Genomic DNA, 23259 nt, shown 5'->3' with positions numbered 1-23259 from the left:
TCTCAGTTTTTCTATTTTTGAATTTTACGATTTTTCAAAGTTCCGATTTTACAATGAGTTTCGATTTCTCGGTTTCTCGATTTTCCAATTTCTCAATTTTTTTTTTCGAATTCTCTGATTTTTGATTTTCCAATTTTATGACCTCTTAAAGTATGGTCGTTTTCAATTTTACGTTTTCAAATTTTTCATTTTTCAATTTTTTTACTTTTTAATTTTTCAATTTCTCAATTTTTCGTTTTTATAATTTGACGATTGTTCGAAGGACGAATTTAACAATGTTTTGCTTTTAATTTTTCGGTTGTTAACTTTTTGGTTTTTCAATATTACAATTTTTTCAAGTTTTTCGATATTTTAAATTGACGACTTTTCACAGGTTCGATTTTATAATTTTTCTATTTATTTATTTTCTATTAATTTCAATACTATGGTTTCTCAGTTTTTCGATTTTTCAAATTTTGATTTTTTAATTTTTCGCCTTGTTAATCTTGAATTTTTCGACATACAATTTTTCTAATTTTTAAGTCTTCCACTTTTATATATATTTTTTAATTTTTAATTTCCAAATTATTCGATTTTTCCATTTTTATATTTTATATTTTTGATTTTTATATGTATTTTTTTATCTATTTGGCAACTGTTTGATTTTTCAATTTCATTTCTTCTATTTTCAATTTGCAGTTTTACAATTGTTCATTTTTTTTCAATTTTTAATTTTTAGAGTGTTCAGTTTTATAATTTACCAATTTTTCAATATTATGATTTCCCAGTTTTCCTGTTTTTCGATTTTTCGATTTCTCAATTTTTGAATTTTGCAAGTTTTCGATCTGTCAATTATTTAGTTTCTCAATTTTTCGATTTCCTTCGATTTTTTTTAATTCAATTTTATAATTTTTCAATATTTCAATTTCTAAATGTTTTAATTTTTCTATTTTTGAATTTTACGATTTATCAGAGTTTCGATTTTACAATTTTCTGATTTTTAAATTTTTTATTTTTCAAATTTTCTATTAAGTATTTCAACTTTTCCGTTTTTTGATTTTTCTATTTATCACTTTTTCGTTTTGAATTTTTCGTTTTTAAATTTTCAATTTTGCCATTTTACTTTCTTGCGTTTTTTCAATTTTTCAATTTTTTAATTTTTGAATTTTCAACGACCCGATATTTCAGCTTTTCTGTTTTTCGATTTTTCAGTACACGATTTTTAGAGGTTTCGATTTTACAGTTTTTCGTTTATTTCATTTTTACGTTTTTCCTATTTTTGATTTTCCGAAGTCTCGGTTTATATTTCTTTAAATTTATTCACGGTTTCTCCGTTATTTAATTTTACAATTTTTCGATGTTACAATTTTCAAATAACTTAGTTTCTAGATTTTTATTTTAGTTAATTAATTAATCTTTCACATTTTCTAGTTTTTCAATTTTTACATTTCTCAATTTTTCAACTTTTTCCTTTTTTGATTTTTCAATTTTACAGTTATTCGTTTTCAATTTTTCGATTTTGTATTTTTGAATTTTTCAGTTTTCAACCTCTAGAATTCATCGATTTCTCAATCTTTCGATTATGCAATTTTTCGTTTTTTCGATTTTCCTATTTTTGATTTTTCAAGATTTAATTTTTTCACTTTTTGAATTTTGCAAGTTTTCGATCTGTCAATTATTTAGTTTCTCAATTTTATAATTTTGCAATGTTTCAATTTCTAAATGTTTTGATTTTTCTTAATTTTTCTATTTTTGAATTTTACGATTTATCAAAGTTTCGATTTTACAATTTCTTGATTTTTCAATTTTTTATTTTTCAAATTTTTCGACTTTTCAACTTTACGAATTTTCAAAGTTCTGATTCCAATGAGTTTCAATTTCTCGGTTTCTCGATTTTTCAATTTTTCGATTTCTGCGTTTTTTGATTTTTCAATTTTATGATTTTTCAAACTATGGATTTTACAATCTTCCGTTTTCAATTTTTTATTATTGACTTTTTCATTTTTCAAGGGACCAATTTAACAATTTTTAGCTTTCAATCGGTTGTTGACTCTTTGGTTATTCAATATTTAAATTTTTTCAAGTTTTTTATTTCTCAGTTTTTTGATTTTTCAATTTATCAATTTTTTCCATTTATTAGACTTAGAATTTTATATAAATTTTATTTTTGAATTTCCAAATTTTTCGATTTTTCTGTTTATAGATTTTCTATTTTCAATTTTTGTATGTATTTTTATCTATTTGTTATTTGTTTGATTTTTCAATTTTATCATTTTAGCATCTCGCGTTTTTTCAATTTTTCAATTTTTTAATTTTTTAATTTTCAAGGACCCGGTATTTCAGTTTTTCTGTTTTTCGATTTTTCTGTACACGATTTTTAGAGATTTCGATTTTACAGTTTTTTCATTTTTACGTTTTTCCTATTTTTGATTTTTCGAAGTCACGGTTTATGTTTTTTCAAATTTATTTCTCAAATTTTCGATTTTACGATGTTTTTCTTCACTTTCACGGTTTCTCGGTTTTTTAATTTTACAATTTTCTAATATCTTAGTTTATAGATTTCTTATTTTAGTTAATTTTTCAATTTTTAAATTTCTGATCTTTCAATTTTTCTAGTTTTTTAATTTTTACATTTCTCAATTTTTCAACTTTTTCGTTTTTTGATTTTTCGATTTTATAGTTTTTCGTTTTCAATTTTTCGATTTTGTATTTTTGAATTTTTCAGTTTTTCAACTTCCATAATTCTTCGATTTCTCAATTTTTCGTTTTACAATTTTACGATTTTTCAAGGAACCAATTTTACGGTTTTTCATTGTCAGTTTTTCGGTTTTGAATTTTTGTTTTTCACTGTTTCCATTTTCTCAGTTTTTCGATTGTTCAATTTTTCTATTCTTTCCATTTTTTTTAGATTTATTCGTTGTTTCTATTTTTTCAATATTTTGATTTCTCAATTTTTCGATTTTTCAAATTTTGATTTTTTAATTGTTCACTTTGTTAATCGTGAATTTTGCCATATGCAATTTTTCCAATTTTTAGTCTTCAAGTTTTATATTTTATTTAATTTTTGAATATCCAACTTTTTCGATTTTTCCATTTTTATGTTTTATATATATTTTTTATTTATTTGTCAATTTTTCAATTTTACGATTTTTCAAAGTTTCGATTTTATAATTTTTCAAATTTTTGATTTCTCAGTTTAACGATTTTTCGTTCCAATTTTTTAATTATTTTTATTTTTGAATTTTCAACGACCCGATAATTTCAGTTTTCCTGTTTTTTTTTCGTTTTTTTAATGTTTCGATTTCCCCTGTTTTGATTTATCGAAATCTCTGTTTTCCATTTTTCAGTTTTCGAATATTGCAAATTTTCAATTTGTCAACTACCAAATTTTTTATTTTTTTATTTATAGTTTTTCAACTTTTGATGTCCTATTTTTTCTGTTTTTCAATATTTCGATTTTACATTTTTTTACCTTTTCATTTTTTTTCAACTTCACGAAGTTCCGATTTTACGATTTTTAATTTTACAAAATTTCGATTTTACAATCTTTTAATATCTGAGTTTTTAGATTTTTATTTTTGTTAATTTTTCAAGTTTTTGTTCTTTCATTTTTTCTAGCTTTTCAGTGTTTACATTTCTCAATTTTTCAACTTTTCCGTTTTTTGATTTTTCAATTTAACACTTTTTCGTTTTCAATTTTTCGTTTTTGAATTTTTCAGTTTTTCAACTTTTCAACAATTTTATGGTTTTTCAATTTCAATTTTTCGGTTTTGAATTTTGTTTTTCAGTGTTTATATGTTTTCAATTTTTCTGTTTCTTAGTTTTTCGATTGCTGAGTTTTAAGATTTTTGAAAGTTTCGATTTTATAATTTTTCGTTTCCAATTATTGTTGATGTTTCAATTTTTCTATTTTTTCCATTTTTAGATTTTTTCAATTATTTATATTTTTCAATGTTTTGATTTCTCAATCTTGAATTTTTCGATATTTTGGTTTTCAAATTTTATATACATTTTTTCAATTTTTTGAATTCCTAAATTTTCAGATTTTCTTATTTTATATTTTTGATTTTTATATATATTTTTTCTATTTGTCAATTTAATAAAGATACGATTTTTTTCTTTTTCGTTTTTTCAATGTTTCAGTTTTTTAATTTTTGATTTTTAGTTTTACAATTTGGCAATTTTCGGTTTGCCAATTATCTGATTTTTCGATTCTTAACAACTGAATTTTTCAGTTTTCGATTTTAAAATTTTTCATTTTTTCAATTTTTTTATTTTACAACTTTTCGATTTTTCAGTTTTATTATTTTCGAGTTTTTAGCTCTTTTTTTACATTTTCTGTTTTTCGATTTTTCAATTTAAGAATTCTTAAATTTGTTAATTTTTGAATACTTCGATTTTACCAACTCTGCATTTTTCAATTTTACAAATTTTCAATTTTTTGTAATTTGAGACTTTTTCAAGTTCTCAGTTTTTCAGTGATTCGATTTATCAGTTTTTTATTTAGGTTGCAATTTAACAATCTAAGTTAATAAAAAATCGAAAAATTAAAAACTGAAAACTCGAAAAATCCCAAAAAATTTGAAAAATGTCAAAAATCTTAACCTCAAAATTAACATGTTTATTTTCAGTTAATCGTCCCCGAGAATAAAGAAGGCGGCTTGGGAATAACCAACCTCGGCAACGACCTGACCGACGTGCAAGGCTTCCTCATGGAAATCGTCCTGACTTTCGTCCTGGTTTTCATAGTCCACTCTGTATGCGACCCCCGTCGTAAGGACATCAAAGGCTCCGCTCCCTTAGCAATAGGTCTGGCAGTGACCGCTTGCCATCTTTCGGGCGTAAGAAACCGAAAACCCCGAAACTGTGACCTTTAAATTACAATTATAACAACAATTCCAGATCCCGTACTCCGGATCCAGCATCAACCCTGCTCGCAGTTTCGGTCCTGCCGTCATCATGGATCTGTGGGAGAATCACTGGGTATACATATTTGTTTTCTCGCTCATAGTCATATAAAGCCTGAGATTGATGTAAGTGTGTCGACTTTAATTTACTGTTCTTTTTTCGGTTTCAGGTCTACTGGGCAGGACCACTACTCGGCGGAGTGTTGGCCGGATTAATCTATAAGTATTTATTCAAGGTGACGAAGAGCGAAGCGGAGTCCTACGATTTTTAACTATGGCATTTATATCATTGTCGAAATCATCCACCACTAACCCCCATCGTACCTAGGTACTAATTTATGGTCATTTTTTTACGCTATCATGTGTAGTGTGACTTATTTTAATAACGTTAAATAAATTATTGTCACTGCAATCTTCATTGCCACGTAGAGGCTTTATGTACATATAGTTTTAATTTCACTGTGACGAAGAACGATTGAAATAAAGATTTTAAGTGTTGGATGGTGTTTTATTGGGTGAAATGGAGACAGTTGTATAGGCAACCCTTTATACATATAAAGCATAAATTAATACGTGTCGAGTGAAATAAATAAAAAAATTACATTAACGTGAAAATAGAAATCCGTCAGGAAATTGGAGATCCTGAATTTAAATCATCGAACTTACTCATAGTTCAAAGGTTTTGGATTAATTTTTGGTTTTTCAATTTTATAGTTGTTAGATATGTTGATTTTTCAATTTTTTTAAAGATTTCGACTTCTCAATATTTGATATTTCAGTGGTGTGTGTGTGTCGAATTTCACACAAAGTATCCAGAATTTTTGGAAAAAATTCAAAACTTAATAACAATATTTTGCAATAAAACTTTGAAACTGCAAAACCGATTGCTGTGAAATCTTGTAAATATTTTAAGGTTATCGTAATCATGGTAAATCGTTAAGCAATATTTATTCGTTTATCCCTACCAAAAAAATTGATGACTGCATTTATATTTTTTAGAATTAGTTACACCGAAAATTTGAGAATACAATCTTGTTATTATTAAAAAAATAGATAAATTTGCACTTTCTCGAAAAACCAGGATTTGTTTTACTGTATTCTACGGGCGAGGGAAGTTCTGTCGAAATAACTTTCGAACAATTTTTTGATTTTTAAATTTTGTTCATTTTTCAATATTGCGATTTTATAACTACAGGATTTTTCAATTTTTCATGTCTCGAATTTGCAGTTTTTCAGTTATGCATACTTAGGATGCTAATATTTTTCAGTTTTCAATTTTTTAATATTTCTATTTTTCATTTTTCAGTAGATTTTTCAAAATTTTTACTTTTTTAAATTTTTCGAATTTTTAATGTATCAATTTTTGTATTTTTTGATTTCGCCATTTTTTGTCTTTTTAATTTTACTATTTTTCAAAAGATCAATTTTACAATTTTTCGTTCTCAGTTTTTCCGTTGATGAATTTTTAATTTCTCATTGTCTCTATTTTTTTAACTTTTCTTTTTCTCATTTTTTCGATTTTTCCATTTTACGATTTTTCAAGGTTTAGATTTTATAATTTTTCGTTTTCAATTTTTGATTTTTCAATGCATATTTCTATCTTTTTCAATGTTTCGATTTCTCAGTTTCTCGATTGCTCAATTTTACGGTTTTTCAAAGTTTGGATTTCAGAATTTTTCGATTTTTTAATTTTTGAAATTTTATATATAATTTTTTTTATTTTTTCATTTCTAAATTTTTCGGTTTTCTGTGTTTATATTTTATATTTTCGGTTTAAATTTTTTTACTTTTTCTATTCTATATTCTTTTGGTTTCAATTTCTGATTTCAATTCGCTCCATTTTTCGATTTTTGAATTTTTTAATTTCTCAATTCTTCATTTTTCTATTTTTCGATTTTGCAATTTTCAATTTGACAATTTAATTTTTGATTCCAAACAATTGGATTTTTGTATTTTTCAGTTTTCCGATTTCCGGTTTTTTTCAATTTTTGAATGTCTATTCTGATTTATCAATTTTACAGTTTTCGATTTTTTATTTTTTTGATCTCCCAATTTTTGTTTAATGCAATTTTTCTATTTTTGAACTTAAATTGTTTTAAACTTTTTTATTTTAAGTTTTGCGATTTTGCAATTATGCATTCGATTTTTCAATTTTACAATTTTTACATTTCTTAATTTCCCAATATTGAATGAATGATTTTTCTTCGTATTTTTCAATTTTTGGATTTTTCAGTTTACCAATTTTTTGATTTTATAATTTTTAGATATGTTAATTTTTAAGTTTTTAGATATCAGTTTTTGCTTTCTTAAGTTTTTCGTTTACCAATTTTCATCAATTTCAATTTTCTGGAATTTCAAATTTTGATGTTTTTTATTTTTCAATTCTTCATTTTTTCGATTTTTCAACTTTCGAAATTTTTCATTTTTGGGTTTCTAGATTTATATTTTCCCGATTTTTCATCTTTTTTGTGTTTTTTGTCGAGCATTATGTTCCTTTATGGACAATTTGTCTTTTGGAAGAATAAATCATTATAATTATTACTATTATTATTATTTTGCAATTCTTAGATTTTTCAATTTCCCAATATTGAATTTTTCGATTTCTCATTTTTTATTCATTATTTTTATTTTTACGATTTTTTGATTTTTTAATATTTTTGATTTTTCAGCTTGTAGATTTTGTAATACATCGTTTTTTTATTTATGAGTTTTTCGACAATTTACAAGCTTTAAATTTCATGATTTTTCAATTTTACAATTTTGAGGTTCGTAAATATTTGACTTTTGCAATTTTTCAATACTTTGATTATTTTCAAATTCTGAATTTTTTTATTTTTTGATTTTTAATTTTTCAATTTTTCCAATTTTGAAACTTTCGATTTTCAAATTTCCGAATTTTTAATTATTTTATTGCAATTTTTCTGCCTTTGATTTAAAATTTTTCAGTTTTTCAATTTTCCGAATTTGAATTCTCCAATTTTTTCATTTTTTAACTTTTTTCTTCCAAAGTTTTGTGATTTTTGAATTTTTCGATTTTTACAACTCTTGAGTTTCTATATTTTTAATTTTCAATTCCCTGATTTTGATTTTTTCGTTTCTACAGTATTTAATTTTTCAAATCTACCATTTTCAATTTAATTTTTCAATTTTCTATTTGCAATTTTTGAATTTGTGTACTTCAGTTTCTAAATTCCTTAATTCTTTCTTTTTTTATTTTTTAAATTTCGAATTAATTTTATAATTTTTTTGTTTTTTTAATATTTCTTCAATTTTTCAATGTTTTAATTTCTGTATTTCTCGATATTAAGGTTTCTGGAATTTTAACTTTTCGACTTTTTAATTACATACTCAATTTTTCTACTTTCGAATTTAAAATTGTCTAATTTTTAAATTTTTCGATCTCTGGTTTTTTTTTTAATTTCAATTTTTCAAATTTTGAATTTTTTTCATTTTTTAATCTTTATTTTTTCAATTCCTCAGTTTTACCATTTGAGTTTCTCGATTTTTAAATTTCCGTGTTTTAATTATTTTATTTTTCTGCTTTTGAATTTAAAATTTTTCAATTTTTCAATTTCCCGATTTTGAAAATTTTCGCTTTCTTATTCTTGAATAATTCGACTTGAGATTTTTCAATTTTTTTATTTTCAAATTTTATATATATATACTTTTTATTTTTAAATTTCTGAATTTTTCGATGTTTCTGTATTTATACTTTCATATTTTTTTCCTTTTTCTATTTGTCAATTGTTCGATTTTTAAATTTACGATTTTGCAAAGTTTCAACATTTTACAAGCTTTAAATTTCATGATTTTTCAATTTTACAATTTTGAGGTTAGTAAATATTTCAAATTTTCAGTAGGTATTCTTCAATTTGTCGATTTAACAATTTTTGAAATTTTAAAAATATTTCAAATTCTCATTTTTTTAAATTTTTTGATTTTTAATTTTTCAGTGTTTCAATTTTTCCAGTTTTGAGATTCTCGATTTTTAAATTTCCGATTTTTAATTTTCAATTTTCTGATTTTGAATTTTTTGCTTTTCGTCTTGCAATTTTTCGTTTCTACAGGAATTAATTTTTCAAATTTACAATTTTCAGTTTATTCGCTTTTTCAATTTTTTATTCGCAGTTTTCCTAGTTATCCATTTTAACTTTTTAATTTTTTAATTTTTTATTTCTTCAATTTTTCGTTGTTTTAACTTCTGAATTTTTCGATTTTAGAATTTCTCGAGTTTTTGATTTTTAAATGATTTCATTGCAATTTTTCTACTTCCGAATTTAAAATTGTCTAGTTTTTAGGTTTTTCAAGTCAGGTCAGACCGAAGTCAGGACCAAGTCAGGCCCGATTTAACAAATTTTTGAAAGCTTATGATTTTTCAATGTTTCGATCTCTCGAGTTTTGTTTTCTTCAATTTCAAATTCTTGCAATTTTTAAATTTTGATTTTTTGTCATTTTTTAATTTTTAATGTACCAATTTTTGTATTTTTTGATTTCGCCATTTTGTGTCTTTTTAATTTTACTATTTTTCAAAAGATCAATTTTACAATTTTTCGTTCTCAGTTTTTTCGTTGATGAATTTTTAATTTCTCATTGTCTCTATTTTTTTAACTTTTCTTTTTCTCATTTTTTCGATTTTTCCATTTTACGATTTTTCAAGGTTTGGATTTTATAATTTTTCGTTTTCAATTTTTGATTTTTCAATGCATATTTCTATCTTTTTCAATGTTTCGATTTCTCAGTTTCTCGATTGCTCAATTTTACGGTTTTTCAAAGTTTGGATTTCAGAATTTTTCGATTTTTTAATTTTTAAAATTTTATATATAATTTTTTTATTTTTTCATTTCTAAATTTTTCGGTTTTCTGTGTTTATATTTTATATTTTCGGTTTAAATTTTTTTACTTTTTCTATTCTATATTCTTTTGGTTTCAATTTCTGATTTCAATTCGCTCCATTTTTCGATTTTTGAATTTTTTAATTTCTCAATTTTTCATTTTTCTATTTTTCGATTTTGCAATTTTCAATTTGACAATTTAATTTTTGATTCCAAACAATTGGATTTATGTATTTTTCAGTTTTCCGATTTCCGGTTTTTTTCAATTTTTGAATGTCTATTCTGATTTATCAATTTTACAGTTTTCGATTTTATATTTTTTTGATCTCCCAATTTTTGTTTAATGCAATTTTTCTATTTTTGAACTTAAAATTGTTTTAAACTTTTTTATTTTAAGTTTTGCGATTTTGTAATTATGCATTCGATTTTTCAATTTTACAATTTTTAGATTTCTTAATTTCCCAATATTGAATGAATGATTTTTCTTCATATTTTTCAATTTTTGGATTTTTCAGTTTACCAATTTTTTGATTTTATAATTTTTAGATATGTTAATTTTTAAGTTTTTAGATATCAGTTTTTGCTTTCTTAAGTTTTTCGTTTACCAATTTTCATCAATTTCAATTTTCTGGAATTTCAAATTCTGATGTTTTTTATTTTTCAATTCTTCATTTTTTCGATTTTTCAACATTCGAAATTTTTCATTTTTGGGTTTCTCGATTTATAATTTCCCGATTTTTCGTCTTTTTTTGTGTTTTTTGTCGAGCATTATGTTCCATTATGGACAATTTGTCTTTTGGAAGAATAAATCATTATAATTATTACTATTATTATTATTTTGCAATTCTTAGATTTTTCAATTTCCCAATATTGAATTTTTCGATTTCTCATTTTTTATTCATTATTTTTATTTTTACGATTTTTCGATTTTTTAATTTTTTTGATTTTTCAGTTTGTAGATTTTGTAATACATCGATTTTTTGTTTATGAGTTTTTCGACAATTTACAAGCTTTAAATTTCATGATTTTTCAATGTTACAATTTTGAGGGTCGTAAATATTTACTTTTGCAATTTTTCAATACTTTGATTATCTTCAAATTCTGAATTTTTTTTTCCAATTTTGAAACTTTCGATTTTTAAATTTTCGAATTTTTAATTATTTTATTGCATTTTTTCTGCCTTTGATTTAAAATTTTTCAATTTTTCAATTTTCCGAATTTGAATTCTCCAATTTTTTCATTTTTTAACTTTTTCTACAGTATTTAATTTTTCAATTTTCCATTTTCAATTAAAGTTTTCAATTTTTCTATTTGCAATTTTTGAATTTGTGTACTTCAGTTTCTAAATTCCTTAATTTTTTCTTTTTTTATTTTTTAAATTTCGAATTAATTTTATAGTTTTTTTGTTTTTTTAATATTTCTTCAATTTTTCAATGTTTTAATTTCTGTATTTCTCGATATTAAGGTTTCTGGAATTTGAACTTTTCGACTTTTTAATTACATATTCAATTTTTCTACTTTCGAATTTAAAATTGTCCAATTTTTAAATTTTTCGATCTCTCGGTTTTTTTCTTTAATTTCGATTTTTCAAATTTTGGCATTTTTTTCATTTTTTAATCTTTAATTTTTCAATTCCTCAGTTTTACCATTTGAGTTTCTCGATTTTTAAATTTCCGTGTTTTTAATTATTTTATTTTTCTGCTTTTGAAGTTAAAATTTTTCAAATTTTCAATTTCCCGATTTTGAAAATTTTCGCTTTCTTATTCTTGAATATTTCGACTTGAAATTTTTCGCTTTTTTTATTTTCAAATTTTATATATTGTTACCTTAAAACGTCGTCTCTGCTATAAAAGCGAGGGAAGATACACTTGCCCGTGCTCACTTCCGGGAGAGCCGGTAGGTGGATCCGAGGTTTTAATTCAGAATGAAAGGCTAATTATTTTGGCGAGCTGTATAATAATTAAAATATTTAGGGCTTTTAGTACAAAAAAAAATATTATCTAGGTTAGTAAAAGGTAACAAAACTACAACTAATGTCAGTAACGAATTACCACAACAAATGAACTGACGAACTACTACGCAACAACGGTCTACTAGCTAGTTACAGGAAATGCTGACTATTTCACAAATAAAAAAAATTGGGCGCCATCAAATTTATGCGGGTACGTGAAAATTTGAAAAAACGTTGAAAAGCATGTAAAGAGTGAAAGAGAGAGACGCAGAAAAAAACGGTTTGGTCTGGCGACAAACGATAAGAAAATTTCCGATCGCGATAAGGCGTGTTCTTTTACTCGTAGCTCAAAAAAACAGGAGTCTTCCCACAGGACGACGGCGACGCGCTGACCAAGTCCTGCCGCGGCCTGGATCCCCCGATGTTCAACTCACCAGGTCCGCGTCTTCGACGTCGCGATCATCCAAAAACTCCGGGTCTCCTAGCTGGCGCTACGCCCAGCAAATTTCCCTCGTTTCGCTGCCCTCTACGTCGCCTCTGTACGGCTCCGAAACTTCGCCCCTGGCGTGGACCCTACAGGTGGAGCAATAAGCCTACATGCGGCAAAAGGCACGAAATTTACCTTATACAAGGGATACGCCTCACTATCAATCTATGGAACTGAGTACTCTCAAAAAAAGAAAGGAAACCATCAGGTCAAACCTCGCCAAACTCAAATCACCTCTTCTCGGCACCAACTCTCACTCTTCTCTCACTTTGCACCCCCACCTCTCGCTTGGCCGTCTCCGTCCCCGCCAGTACTACTTCGTAGAGGCAAAAAAAACTCAAAATTTGGCGGAGCTGCCGGCGACAATCCGCAATAAAAAAAGAGGTCGAGATCGGTGACAGGCGTTCGCTACGACCGATTAAAACCATCGAGCGAGACTTCGTCTAAGCCCCTTTCACCCTCGACTCCAAAAAAAAATCGTAACAATATGTACTTTTTATTTTTAAATTTCTGAATTTTTCGATGTTTCTATGTTTATACATTCATATTTTTTCCTTTTTCTATTTGTCAATTGTCCGATTTTTGAATTTACGATTTTGCAAAGTTTCGACATTTTAGAAGCTTTAAATTTCATGATTTTTAATTTTTCAGTGTTTCAATTTTCCAGTTTTGAGATCCTCAATTTTTAAATTTCCGATTTTTAATTTTCAATTTTCTGATTTTGAATTGTTTGCTTTTCGTTTTGCAATTTTTCGTTTCTACAGGACTTAATTTTTCAAATTTACAATTTTCACTTTATTCGGTTTTCCAATTTTTTATTCGCAGTTTTCCTAGTTATCAATTTTAACTTTTTAATATTTTAATTTTTTATTTATTCAATTTTTCGATGTTTTAACTTCTGAATTTTTCGATTTTCGAATTTCTCGAGTTTTTGATTTTTAAATTATTTCATTGCAATTTTTCTACTTCCGAATTTAAAATTGTCCAATTTCTAGGTTTTTCAAGTCAGGTCAAGTCAGGTCAGACCGAAGTCAGGACCAAGTCAGGCCCGATTTAACAAATTTTTGAAATCTTATAATTTTGTTAAATAATGTTTCGATTTCTCGGGTTTTGTTTCCTTCAATTTCAAATTCTTGCATTTTTTAAATTTTGGTTTTTTTAATTTTTTAATTTTTAAGTTTTACCATTTCAGTTTCTCGATTTTTAAATTTCCGGATTTTTAATTATATTTGTTTCTGCTTTTGGATTTAATAAAAATTTTTCAATTTTTCAATTTCCCGATTATGAGTTCTTCAATTTTCCCTTCCAAAGTTTTGCGACTTTGCAATTTTTTTATTTTTCCCATAAAAAAATTCTTTATTTCTAATTTTCAATAATTTTCAATTTCTTGATTTTTTTTTCGTTTCTTCAGTATTCAGTTTTATTTTCCAATTCTACTATTTTCAGTTTATTCACTTATTAATTTTTCTATTTACAATTTTTGTGTTTTTCAATTTTAGATTCTTCAGTGTTTCGATCTCCCAGTTTTTGATTTCTTCAATTTGTAATTTTCATAATTGTCTATTTTAACTTTTTCCAACACCTTGAAACTATTGGACTAATTGTTGTCAAATTTTGTATGTACATTAGGAATATCATGTAGATGGTGAAACGCTCACCAAAATTTGGCTAATCATCCCCACCACCAATGGGATGATGTCATTTCTAAAATTTATATTCATATGTATATATATATTTTTTTTTTTCATAAAATAAGATACTCTTCCAATTGTGATGTATGAATCCGTGTTGACTTTTTACCCTAGACATCCAGATTTTTGGAAAAAATTCAAAATTGTATAACATTTTACAATTCAACTTTGAAATTATAAAACCGAAAGCTTCGAAATCTTGGAAACGTTTTAAGGTTATCGTAATGATGGTAAATCATTAATCAAAATTTATTCGTTTATCCCCTCCTAAAGAATTTATGACGTCGTCTCAAAATTTTGTCAAATAAATCCCATCGAAAAGCTGGATGTACTTCAGGGGCGAGGAAAGTTCTGTCGAAATAACATTCGATTAGTTGTTTAATGTTTCATTTCTTCAATTCTTAGAAGTTTTACTTTCAATTTTTCGATTTTTCAAAGTGAAAATTTCATTTTCCAAGTTTTTTTAACTTTTGCAATTTAATTTTCCGATTTTACCATTTTTACCTTTTCCAATTTTACAATTTTCAGATTAATTTACAAAGTTGGGAAATGTCAGTTTGAATTTACATTTGATTTTTTTAAATATAGGCAACTCTTTATACACCTAAACTACTACACGTTATAGTGGAGTCGGAATGTTGGTTGGGTGAGAATGAAGGAGAGTCCCAAGTATATTATTATTTATTCACAATTTTCATTAAAAAATGGGCATTTAAGCGATGTTAATATAATTAACACTAATGCAAATTCTTCACTGATGGATAAATACATAAATATTTAATAACATAATTACGAAAAAGATATAAATTTATTTATACATACTCCAACGGACTTCAAAAATGCTGCTGCTATTCGGCTTAATCTAGAGATAAATAATTATTCGCCTAAGTATGTGTATAACAAGATAATACTTTATTTTAATTTATTAACAGATTGTACAGCATCATTTTTGAAATGTTAACAGATTAGCATGTATTAACAGATATTTCTAGAATTAGATTCTTTTTTTTTTTGTTCAATATACCTATATTATGTACAGATGCTGGATATAAAACTTGGACTTTTTCAATTCAATGTAATAAAACAGACGAAGAACAGCATCTCGGAAATGTCTGTGAATACAAACAAACGGCTCATTTTTGCCTTGCGAAGCCACACATAAAAGACACGCTCACATTCTCAACGCTCGTTCAGACTAAGCTACTTATTCTAGAGAATTTAAATCAGTTACGAGACCCGCATTTTGTTCAATTGGCAGAGATATTACAATTAATTTTAATGATAAAAAACAGGCAAACGAGATTTTGTCGACGACAATACTTGATGTTATGTGATAACACGTGGACTTTTTTCTTGTCTCTTAAAAAATTCCTATGGACCAGCACACTTTGGTACGATGGGAAACTGCGAATTTTACTTTTTTGGCCATTGAATCACGAACTCAAAAACACAAACGTACGAAAAATAGACGTCACTGTTTCTCCGCGTAGATTTTTTAGTTATAAGGCATCATTTTTAATAAACTAAGCGGGCTAATGCCCTTCTTTAACACTAGAAATTTGCGTAGTAGGGTTTGGGAGGTCTTTACAACTAAAAGTGAAAGTCCAGAGCACTGAAACCACTAACACATCGCGAGTGCTCTTATCACAGAAATAATTTACAACTAATCACATGAAAAAATCAACGAAAACATTCACATTTTATTGATGTAACAAGTATGTTTCGTAAATTTAGTGTTTAAAGCACTTTAGGGAAGAATTATAATTATTTATCAGAATAAAATGGTTGGTATAAATTACATTTATGTAAATTTCAGAACTACCAATCATCATTATTACTTTAATTATATACATGTATACGAAACTTCAACTCGTACATCACTATGCGTAACGCCTGCGGGGGCGGCGGGCACCGCCACGACTCTCGCCGACGCGCCGCCCCCGCGCCCCCGCAAGCTCCAAATACAAGGGCGATAAGTTTAAAATTGTTATTGGCAGTAGTTACAAAATTCAAAAATATCCTAGTCCAGTGACAGCCGAGTTCACCACTGCAGAATGACACCAACACAACATCAACTTGTTATTCAATTCCTGAAAGGCCAGAGACTTATTGTGAATAACAGTTATGTCAATTTTGTAGCGTTCCAGTTTGTGATCGTCCGTCAATTTAACACTAGTCGGTTTAATCCTAACTAACGAAAGAATGTGAACTCATTTACTGAGTGTTCTCCGTGTGTTAGCACCAGTCGTCGTCGTCAGAGTCCGAGTGTCGTGACGACCGAGTCGGTTTCGGCTTGTAGCCGTTAGGCACCGGACTGGGCAGCATTCGGCCGCCGCGACCCAGAGCCACCGCCTGCTCGAAGCTGAGGGGGGCGGCGTTGGAGGCGACGGCGATGGCGGAAGCGCCGCCGCCGCCGCCACCGCCGCCGGTCGCCGCTATCTCCCTGAGGGGCTCGCGCTCGCGGTGCTGGTAGTTGTGGTGGGGGACGACGTGGGGGGTGGCGTGAGCGGAGTGGGACTGCAACTGAAACAGATAACGTTGAATAGGCAACCCTTTATACGGAGAGACTGCTCTACATACATTTCTACGTCGCTGGAAATAAAGGCTGGTTTAGAACATGACATGAACGATTAATAAACTAAAGTGTCCAGTAAACATAACATAAAAACTCACTCAATTACTTCTAAGTTAGATACGAAAATAGAAAAAATTTAGTTAGGTCAGATCAGCACCAAGTCAGGTCAGCTCAAAGTTAGATACAAAAAAAAGATTAAATTAAAGTCAGGTCAGGACCAGGTCAATTTAGTGATTTTTCAATTTCTAGGTTTGTATAATTTTGCAATTTTTGGATTCCTATTTCAGCTTTTGCTTTTTCACTTTTTTATTTTAAAATTTTTCGTTTCAATATTTAGATTTTCAATTGTCCAATTTTTCAATTTTTTTGTTTGTTTTTCAGTTGTTTTCAATTTTTTTTGTTTTCAAATTACACAATTTTTTAGATGTCAATTTTAACATTTTTCCATTTTTTAATTTTTCTATTTCTCATTTTTCAAATTTTTGATTTTTCAGTTTAGATTTTACAATTTATCGATTCCTCATTTTTCAATTTCTCGGCATTTCGATTTTTTAGTTTGACAATTTTTCGATTTTTCGTTAGTTTTTCAAAATTTTCATTTTTTTACATTTTTTAGATTAATCATTCAACAATTTTTCAAATTATTAAGAACTCAATTTTTCGATTTTACAACTTTTGTATTTTTCAATTTATCGTTTCTCCAATTTTCCGATTTGCAATTTGAAAATTTTTTAGTTGATTAAAATTGCGATTTTCAATTTTTTTATTTTAAAAGTGTTATTTTTGGATTTATCTGTTTTGTAGTTATTAGATTTTTCAAGCTGTCAGTGTTCCGTAAAAAACTTGAATTTGAATATTTCGATCTCTCATTTTCGCTTTCATAATGAATTTTTTCAAAATGTGTTTTAATATTTTCTGTTTTTTAAGATTTTCCTTTCGTAAGTTTTGTGATTTTGCAAACATTTTACAATTTTTAAATTTTTTAATTTTTTTAATTTTCAATTTTTCGATCTCTCAGTTTTTGCTTTCTTCAATTTTTTGAATTTTTTCATTCTTGAGTTTTTCATTTTTAATTTTTCGATTTCTCAAAATTAATTTTTCTGTTTTCCGATTTTTTAAACTTTCCGTAAGTTATGCTATTTTACAATTATGTATTATATTTTTCAATTTAACAATTTTTAAAATTTTTAGTCTCTCAATTTTGTACTTGTTGATTTTTCTGATGTTTCAATTTCTCGATTTCTTAATTGCGACTTTTTCAAGTTTTTGATTTTCATTTGATTTACAATTTTTAAACTTTTGATTTTTTAAATTTTTAGAATTTTCAGATTTTGAATTATTCCACGTTTGACTTTCTAGATTTTTAATTTTTCAATTTTTCTATTATTTTATTCCAATTTTTCTGCTCTCGAATTTAAATTTTGCTAAATTTTCAACTTTTCAAAACGAATTTTGTTATTTCTCGATTTTTAAAATTTGCCTTCCTTGCGATTTTTGCAAATATTAGAATTTTCAATTTTACAATTTTAATTTTTTCAGTTTCTCAATTTAAACTACGCGATTTTTCTGTTTTTTCAATTTTTCGGTTTTTAAATGTTCTATTTTTGATTTTTAATTTTACATTTTTTAGATTTCTCAATTTTTCAATTTTTGATTTTACAGTATTTTAGATTTCTTAATTTTTTTTCTATTATTTGCAACTTTGCTAGTTATCAATACCAATTTTGATTTTTTCAATGTTTCGATTTTCTTTGAACTCTGAGTTTCTGGATTGAAAATGTTTCGATTTTTCAGTTATTTTGTTGTGATTTTTCTAATTTTCTCTTTTTAAATGTTGTAATTTTAAAATTTTTAGACTTTTCAATTTCCCGATTTTGAATCTTACTGTTTTTAGTTTTTCGATTTTGATTTTCCATCTTTTCCTTTGAAGAATTTTTAAGTTTTTTAAGTTTACCATTTTTACCACGCATTTTTTGCTTTTTCTAATTTTGACTTTCCTGTTTTTCGATTTACAATTTTTTTGTCTTACAATTTTTCGATTTTTTAATTTTGCAGTTTTTAGAATATGTAAAGATTGGTTAATTTTTCACTTTTTCGATTTTACAACTTTTACATTTTTCAATTTTTCTCAATTTTCTTATTTGTAATGTTTGAATTTTACGATTTATCTGTTTTATAGTTTTTAGATTTGTCAGTTTTCAATTTTTGCGAATTTACAATTTTAGATTTTGCAATTTTTCAAATTTTAGATTTCTAAATATTATGATCATTCCTTTTTACTTCCCGAGCGTAAGCAAAGGAAGTATTGTAATCGAGTCCGTCGGCCGACTCTCTACTTTTACGTTTTCTCGATCTTTTATGACCCCTAGAAGACGAAGAAATAGGTCTCCCATTTCCGTCTGTCTGTCCGTCCGTCTGTCCGTCCGTCTGTCCGTCCGTCTGTCCGTCTGTTGTCCCGGATTTTATTAGACAGATAATCTCCGAAAGTACTCGACCGATTGTTGTGAAATTTTGTACTTATATTAAGAATATCATGTAGATGGTAAAACGCTAACAAAAATTTGTCTAATCATCCCCACCACTAATGCGATGACGTCACTTCAAAATTGTACATAGTAAATGGGTTTTCAATTGTATAAAATAACATAGTCCTACACATGTAGTTTACAACTCTGAATCGACTTTTCACCCGAAACGTCCAGATTTTTGGAAAAAAAATCAAAATTATAAAACAACATTTTGAAATTTAATTTTTAATCTGCTAACCAGAATACTTTGAAATGTTGCAGATGTTTTAAGGCTATAAAGAGCATCATAAATCTTTAGTCAAAAAATATTTGCTTATCCCCTCCAAAAACTTGATGACGTCAGCTCAAAAGTTTGTGGAATAAATCATATCTAAAATGTACAAAATATGATGAGTCTGTACTTGTGATCTATCACTCCATTCATATTTTTTGGAATTGCATATACAGGGTGACTCAAAAAAATTAATGAATGCGTAAATATATTTTATTGATTTAATCAGGAACTACAAAACCGAATGCTTTGAAATCTTGCAGATGTTTTAAGGTTATAAAGAGCATAATAAATGTTTAGTCAAAATATATTTGCTTATCCCCTCCAAAAAATTAATGACGTCAGCTCGAAAGTTTGCCGAATAAATCCTATCTAAACTGTAAAAATATGATGAGTCTGTACTTGTAATTTATCACTCCATTCATATTTTTTGGATTTGCATATACAGGGTGACTCAAAAAAATTAATGAATGCGTACATTTATTTTTTTGATTTAATCATGAACTGCAAAACCGAATGCTTTGAAATCTTGCAGATGTTTTAAGGTTATAAAGAGCATAATAAATGTTTAGTCAAAATACATTTGCTTATCCCCTCCAAAAAATTGATGACGTCAGCTCGAAAGTTTGCCGAATAAATCCTATCTAAACTGTACAAAATATGATGAGTCTGTACTTGTGATTTATCACTCCATTGATTTTTTTTGGATTTGCATATACAGGGTGACTCAAAAAAATTAATGAATGCGTAAATTTATTTTATTGATTTACTCAGGAACTACAAAACCGAATTCTTTGAAATCCACTGCGAAAAAAAAACATAATAGATATGCAGTCGTCACGTTTCCGACAGCGAGGGAAGTACTGTCTAAACTCTTTAGACCAATTTTTTTCTTTCATAATGAAATTTTTAAATTCTTCAAGTTTGGAATTTTTTGATTATTTAATTTTTTAATTTTTTCAAGTTTCAATTTTTTCCATTTTTGACTTTTTACGATGTTTTAAGCTTTTTGAATTTTACTTTTTATCGATTTTTTAAATTTTTTGATTTTTCAGTTTTTCGAATTGCAATTTTTGAATTTTTTCTTTTATTAGCAATTTTTTACATTTCTTCAAATTTAAAATTTTAACATTTTTCCATTTTTTAAAATTTATATCTCTCATTTTTCAAATTTTTGATTTTTCACTTTAGATTTTTCAATTTTTGAGTTCCTTGATTTTTAATTTATCGAATTCAAAATTTAAATTTTACAGTTTATCGATTTCTCATTTTTCAATTTCTCGGCATTTCGATTTTTTAGTTTGACAATTTTGAAATTTTTAATTTGCTTTTATAGCTTTTGAATTTTTCCATTTTTTTTTTCAGTTTTTCGAATGTACGGTTTTAGAAACGTTAATTTTTCGTTTTTTAATACTTCGATTTTCCATTTTTTCATTTTTTACTTTGGGATTTTTCGTTAGTTTTTCAAAATTTTCACTTTTTTACATTTTTTAGAGTAATCATTCAACAATTTTTCAAATTATTATAAACTCAATTTTTCGATTTTACAACTTTTGTATTTTTCAATTTTTCGTTTCTCCAATTTTCCGACTTGCAATTTGAAAATTTTTCAGTTGGTTAAAATTGCGATTTTCATTTTTTTTTATTTTAAAATTTTTCTGTTATTTTTGGATTTATCTGTTTTGTAGTTTTTAGATTTTTCAAGCTGTCAGTTTTCCGAATTTACAATTTTAGTTCGGATATTTCGATCACTCATTTTTGCTTTCATAATGAATTTTTTAGATTTAGAAGTTTGGAATTTTCTGGTTTTTTAATTTTTCATTTTTTCAATTTTTCAACTTTCAACTTTTTCCATTTTTGACTTCCCTGATTTTTCAGTTACATATTTAACTGCAATTTTCTAGTATTAAATTAAAAATTGTTACATTTTTTAAAATTAAATTTTTCCATTTTCTGATTTTTTAACTTTTCCCATATCAAATTTTGCGATTTTGCAATTTTTAGATTTTTCAATTTCGCAGATTTGAAAATTTTTTATTTTTCGAAGTCATTTAGCAATTTTTCGATTTTTAATTTTTCTATTTTTCAAAATGAATTTTTCTGTTTTCTGATTTTTTAAATTTTCCGTACGTTTGGCAATTTTACAATTATTATACATATTTTTCAATTTAACAACTTTTAGATTTTTGAATTTCTCAATTTTGCTCTTCTTGATTTTTCTGATGTTTCAATTTTAAGATTTTTGATTGCGACTTTTTCAATTTTTTGATTTCCATTTGATTTTCAAGTTTTGAATTTTACAATTTTTCGTTTTTAGCCTTTAGTTTTTTAAGTATTTTGATTTCGTTAATTTTTGAGTTTCACGATTTTTAATTATTTTTCAATTTTATTGCAATTTTCCTGGTCTTGAATTTAAATTTTGCTAAATTTTCGACTTTTCAAAATGTATTTTACTATTTGCTGTTTTTTAAGATTTTCCTTTCGTAAGTTTTGTGATTTTGCAAACATTTTACAATTTTAAAATTTTTCAATTAGTACTTAACATTAAACTAAAATGTTTGAAATTTCGATTTTTCAATTTTTTGATTATACAATCTTTTAAATTTCTTCAGTGTTACAATTTTTATATTATTTGTAAATATTAAAATTTTTTAATATTTTTAATTTTCAATTTTTCGATCTCTCAGTTTTTGTTTCTTCAATTTTTTGAATTTTTTCATTCTTGAGTTTCTCATTTTTAATTTTTCGATTTTTCAGTTATTAGATTTTTCAATCTTTCCATTTTCAGAATTTTGCAAATTTTAAATATTTCAAATTTTAAGTTTATTGATTTTTTAAATTTTTAGAATTTTCAGATTTTGAATTATTCCACGTTTGAGTTTCTAGATTTTTAATTTTTAAATTTTTCTATTATTTTATTCCAATTTTTCTGCTCTCGAATTTAAATTTTGCTAAATTTTCGACTTTTCAAAACGAATTTTGTTATTTTTCGATTTTTAAAATTTCCCTTTCTTAAGTATTGTGATTTTCAACTTTACAATTATATTTTTTTTCAGTTTCTCAATTTAAACTAGGCGATTTTTCCGTTTTTCCAATTTTTTGGTTTTTAAATTTTCAATTTTTGATTTTTAATTTTACATTTTTTAGATTTTTCAATTTTTCAATTTTTGGTTTTACAGTATTTTAAATTTCTTCATTTTTTTTTATTTCCAACTTTGCTAGTTATCAATACCAATTTTGATTTTTTCAATGTTTCGATTTTCTTTGAACTCTGAGTTTCTCGATTGAAAATTTTTTTATTTTTCAGTTATTTCGTTGTGATTTTTCTAATTTTCTCTTTTTAAGTTTTGTAATTTTGAAATTTTTAGACTTTTCAATTTCCCGATTTTGAATCTTACGGTTTTTAGTTTTTCGATTTAATTTTACCATTTTTACCATGCATTTTTTGCTTTTTCTAATTTCGACTTTTCTATTTTTCGATTTGCCTTACAATTTTTCGATTTTTTAATTTTGCAGTTTTTAGAATGTGTAAAGATTGGTTAATTTTTCACTTTTTCGATTTTACAACTTTTACATTTTTCAATTTTTCAAATTTTTGATATCTATTTTTTTTTTATCATTCCTTTTTTTCTTTCATAATGATATTTTTAGATTTTTCAAGTTCGGAATTTTTTGATTTTTTAATTTTTTCAAGTTTCAATTTTTTACATTTTTGACTTTCCCGATTTTTCACTTATTAAACAGCAATTTTATCCTATTGAATTCAAAATTTTACGATGTTTTAAGTTTTTTGAATTTTACTTTTTATCGATTTTTTGATTTTCAGTTTTTCGAATTGCAATTTTTGAACTTTTTTCTTTTATTAGCAATTTTTTACATTTCTTTAAATTTGAGTTTTTCAATGTTTCGACTTTTTTTAACTTTTGAATTTTTCCATTTGAGTTTCTCGATTTAAAATTTTTCGATTTTTCAGTCGTTTTATTGCAGTTTTTCTATTTTTCTCTTTTTAAGTTCCGTATTTTTGAAATTTTTAGATTT

General features: G+C 25.8%; 2 protein-coding genes across 27 annotated transcripts in view; one reads left to right on the top strand and one right to left on the bottom strand.

Annotated features, from left to right (window-relative positions):
- LOC135125392 (aquaporin AQPAe.a) overlaps window positions 1-5384 on the top strand; it is a 28017-nt gene extending 22633 nt beyond the window's left edge. For both annotated transcript variants that reach the window (XM_064050960.1, XM_064050959.1), the window contains exons 4-6: window positions 4611-4820; window positions 4882-4962; window positions 5057-5384. In XM_064050960.1, the coding sequence (XP_063907030.1) occupies window positions 4611-4820; window positions 4882-4962; window positions 5057-5158 (393 nt within the window). In that variant the 3' untranslated portion in view covers window positions 5159-5384. The remainder of the gene's footprint in view (window positions 1-4610; window positions 4821-4881; window positions 4963-5056) is intronic.
- Window positions 5385-14512: 9128 nt separating this feature from the next.
- Window positions 14513-23259, bottom strand: part of Cac (cacophony) — a 109352-nt gene continuing 100605 nt past the window's right edge. For all 25 annotated transcript variants that reach the window (XM_064050956.1, XM_064050958.1, XM_064050933.1 and 22 more), the window contains one exon: window positions 14513-16370. In XM_064050956.1, the coding sequence (XP_063907026.1) occupies window positions 16083-16370 (288 nt within the window). In that variant the 3' untranslated portion in view covers window positions 14513-16082. The remainder of the gene's footprint in view (window positions 16371-23259) is intronic.

This window comes from Zophobas morio, unplaced genomic scaffold (assembly GCF_036711695.1).
Source record: "Zophobas morio isolate AGI-343-1 ecotype UQ-CSIRO unplaced genomic scaffold, CSIRO_AGI_Zmor_V1 ptg000008l, whole genome shotgun sequence".
Taxonomy (NCBI): Eukaryota; Metazoa; Arthropoda; class Insecta; order Coleoptera; family Tenebrionidae; genus Zophobas; species Zophobas morio.
The sequence above is the reverse complement of the archived record's forward strand: the minus strand, read 5'-3'. Positions and strand labels throughout refer to the sequence as shown.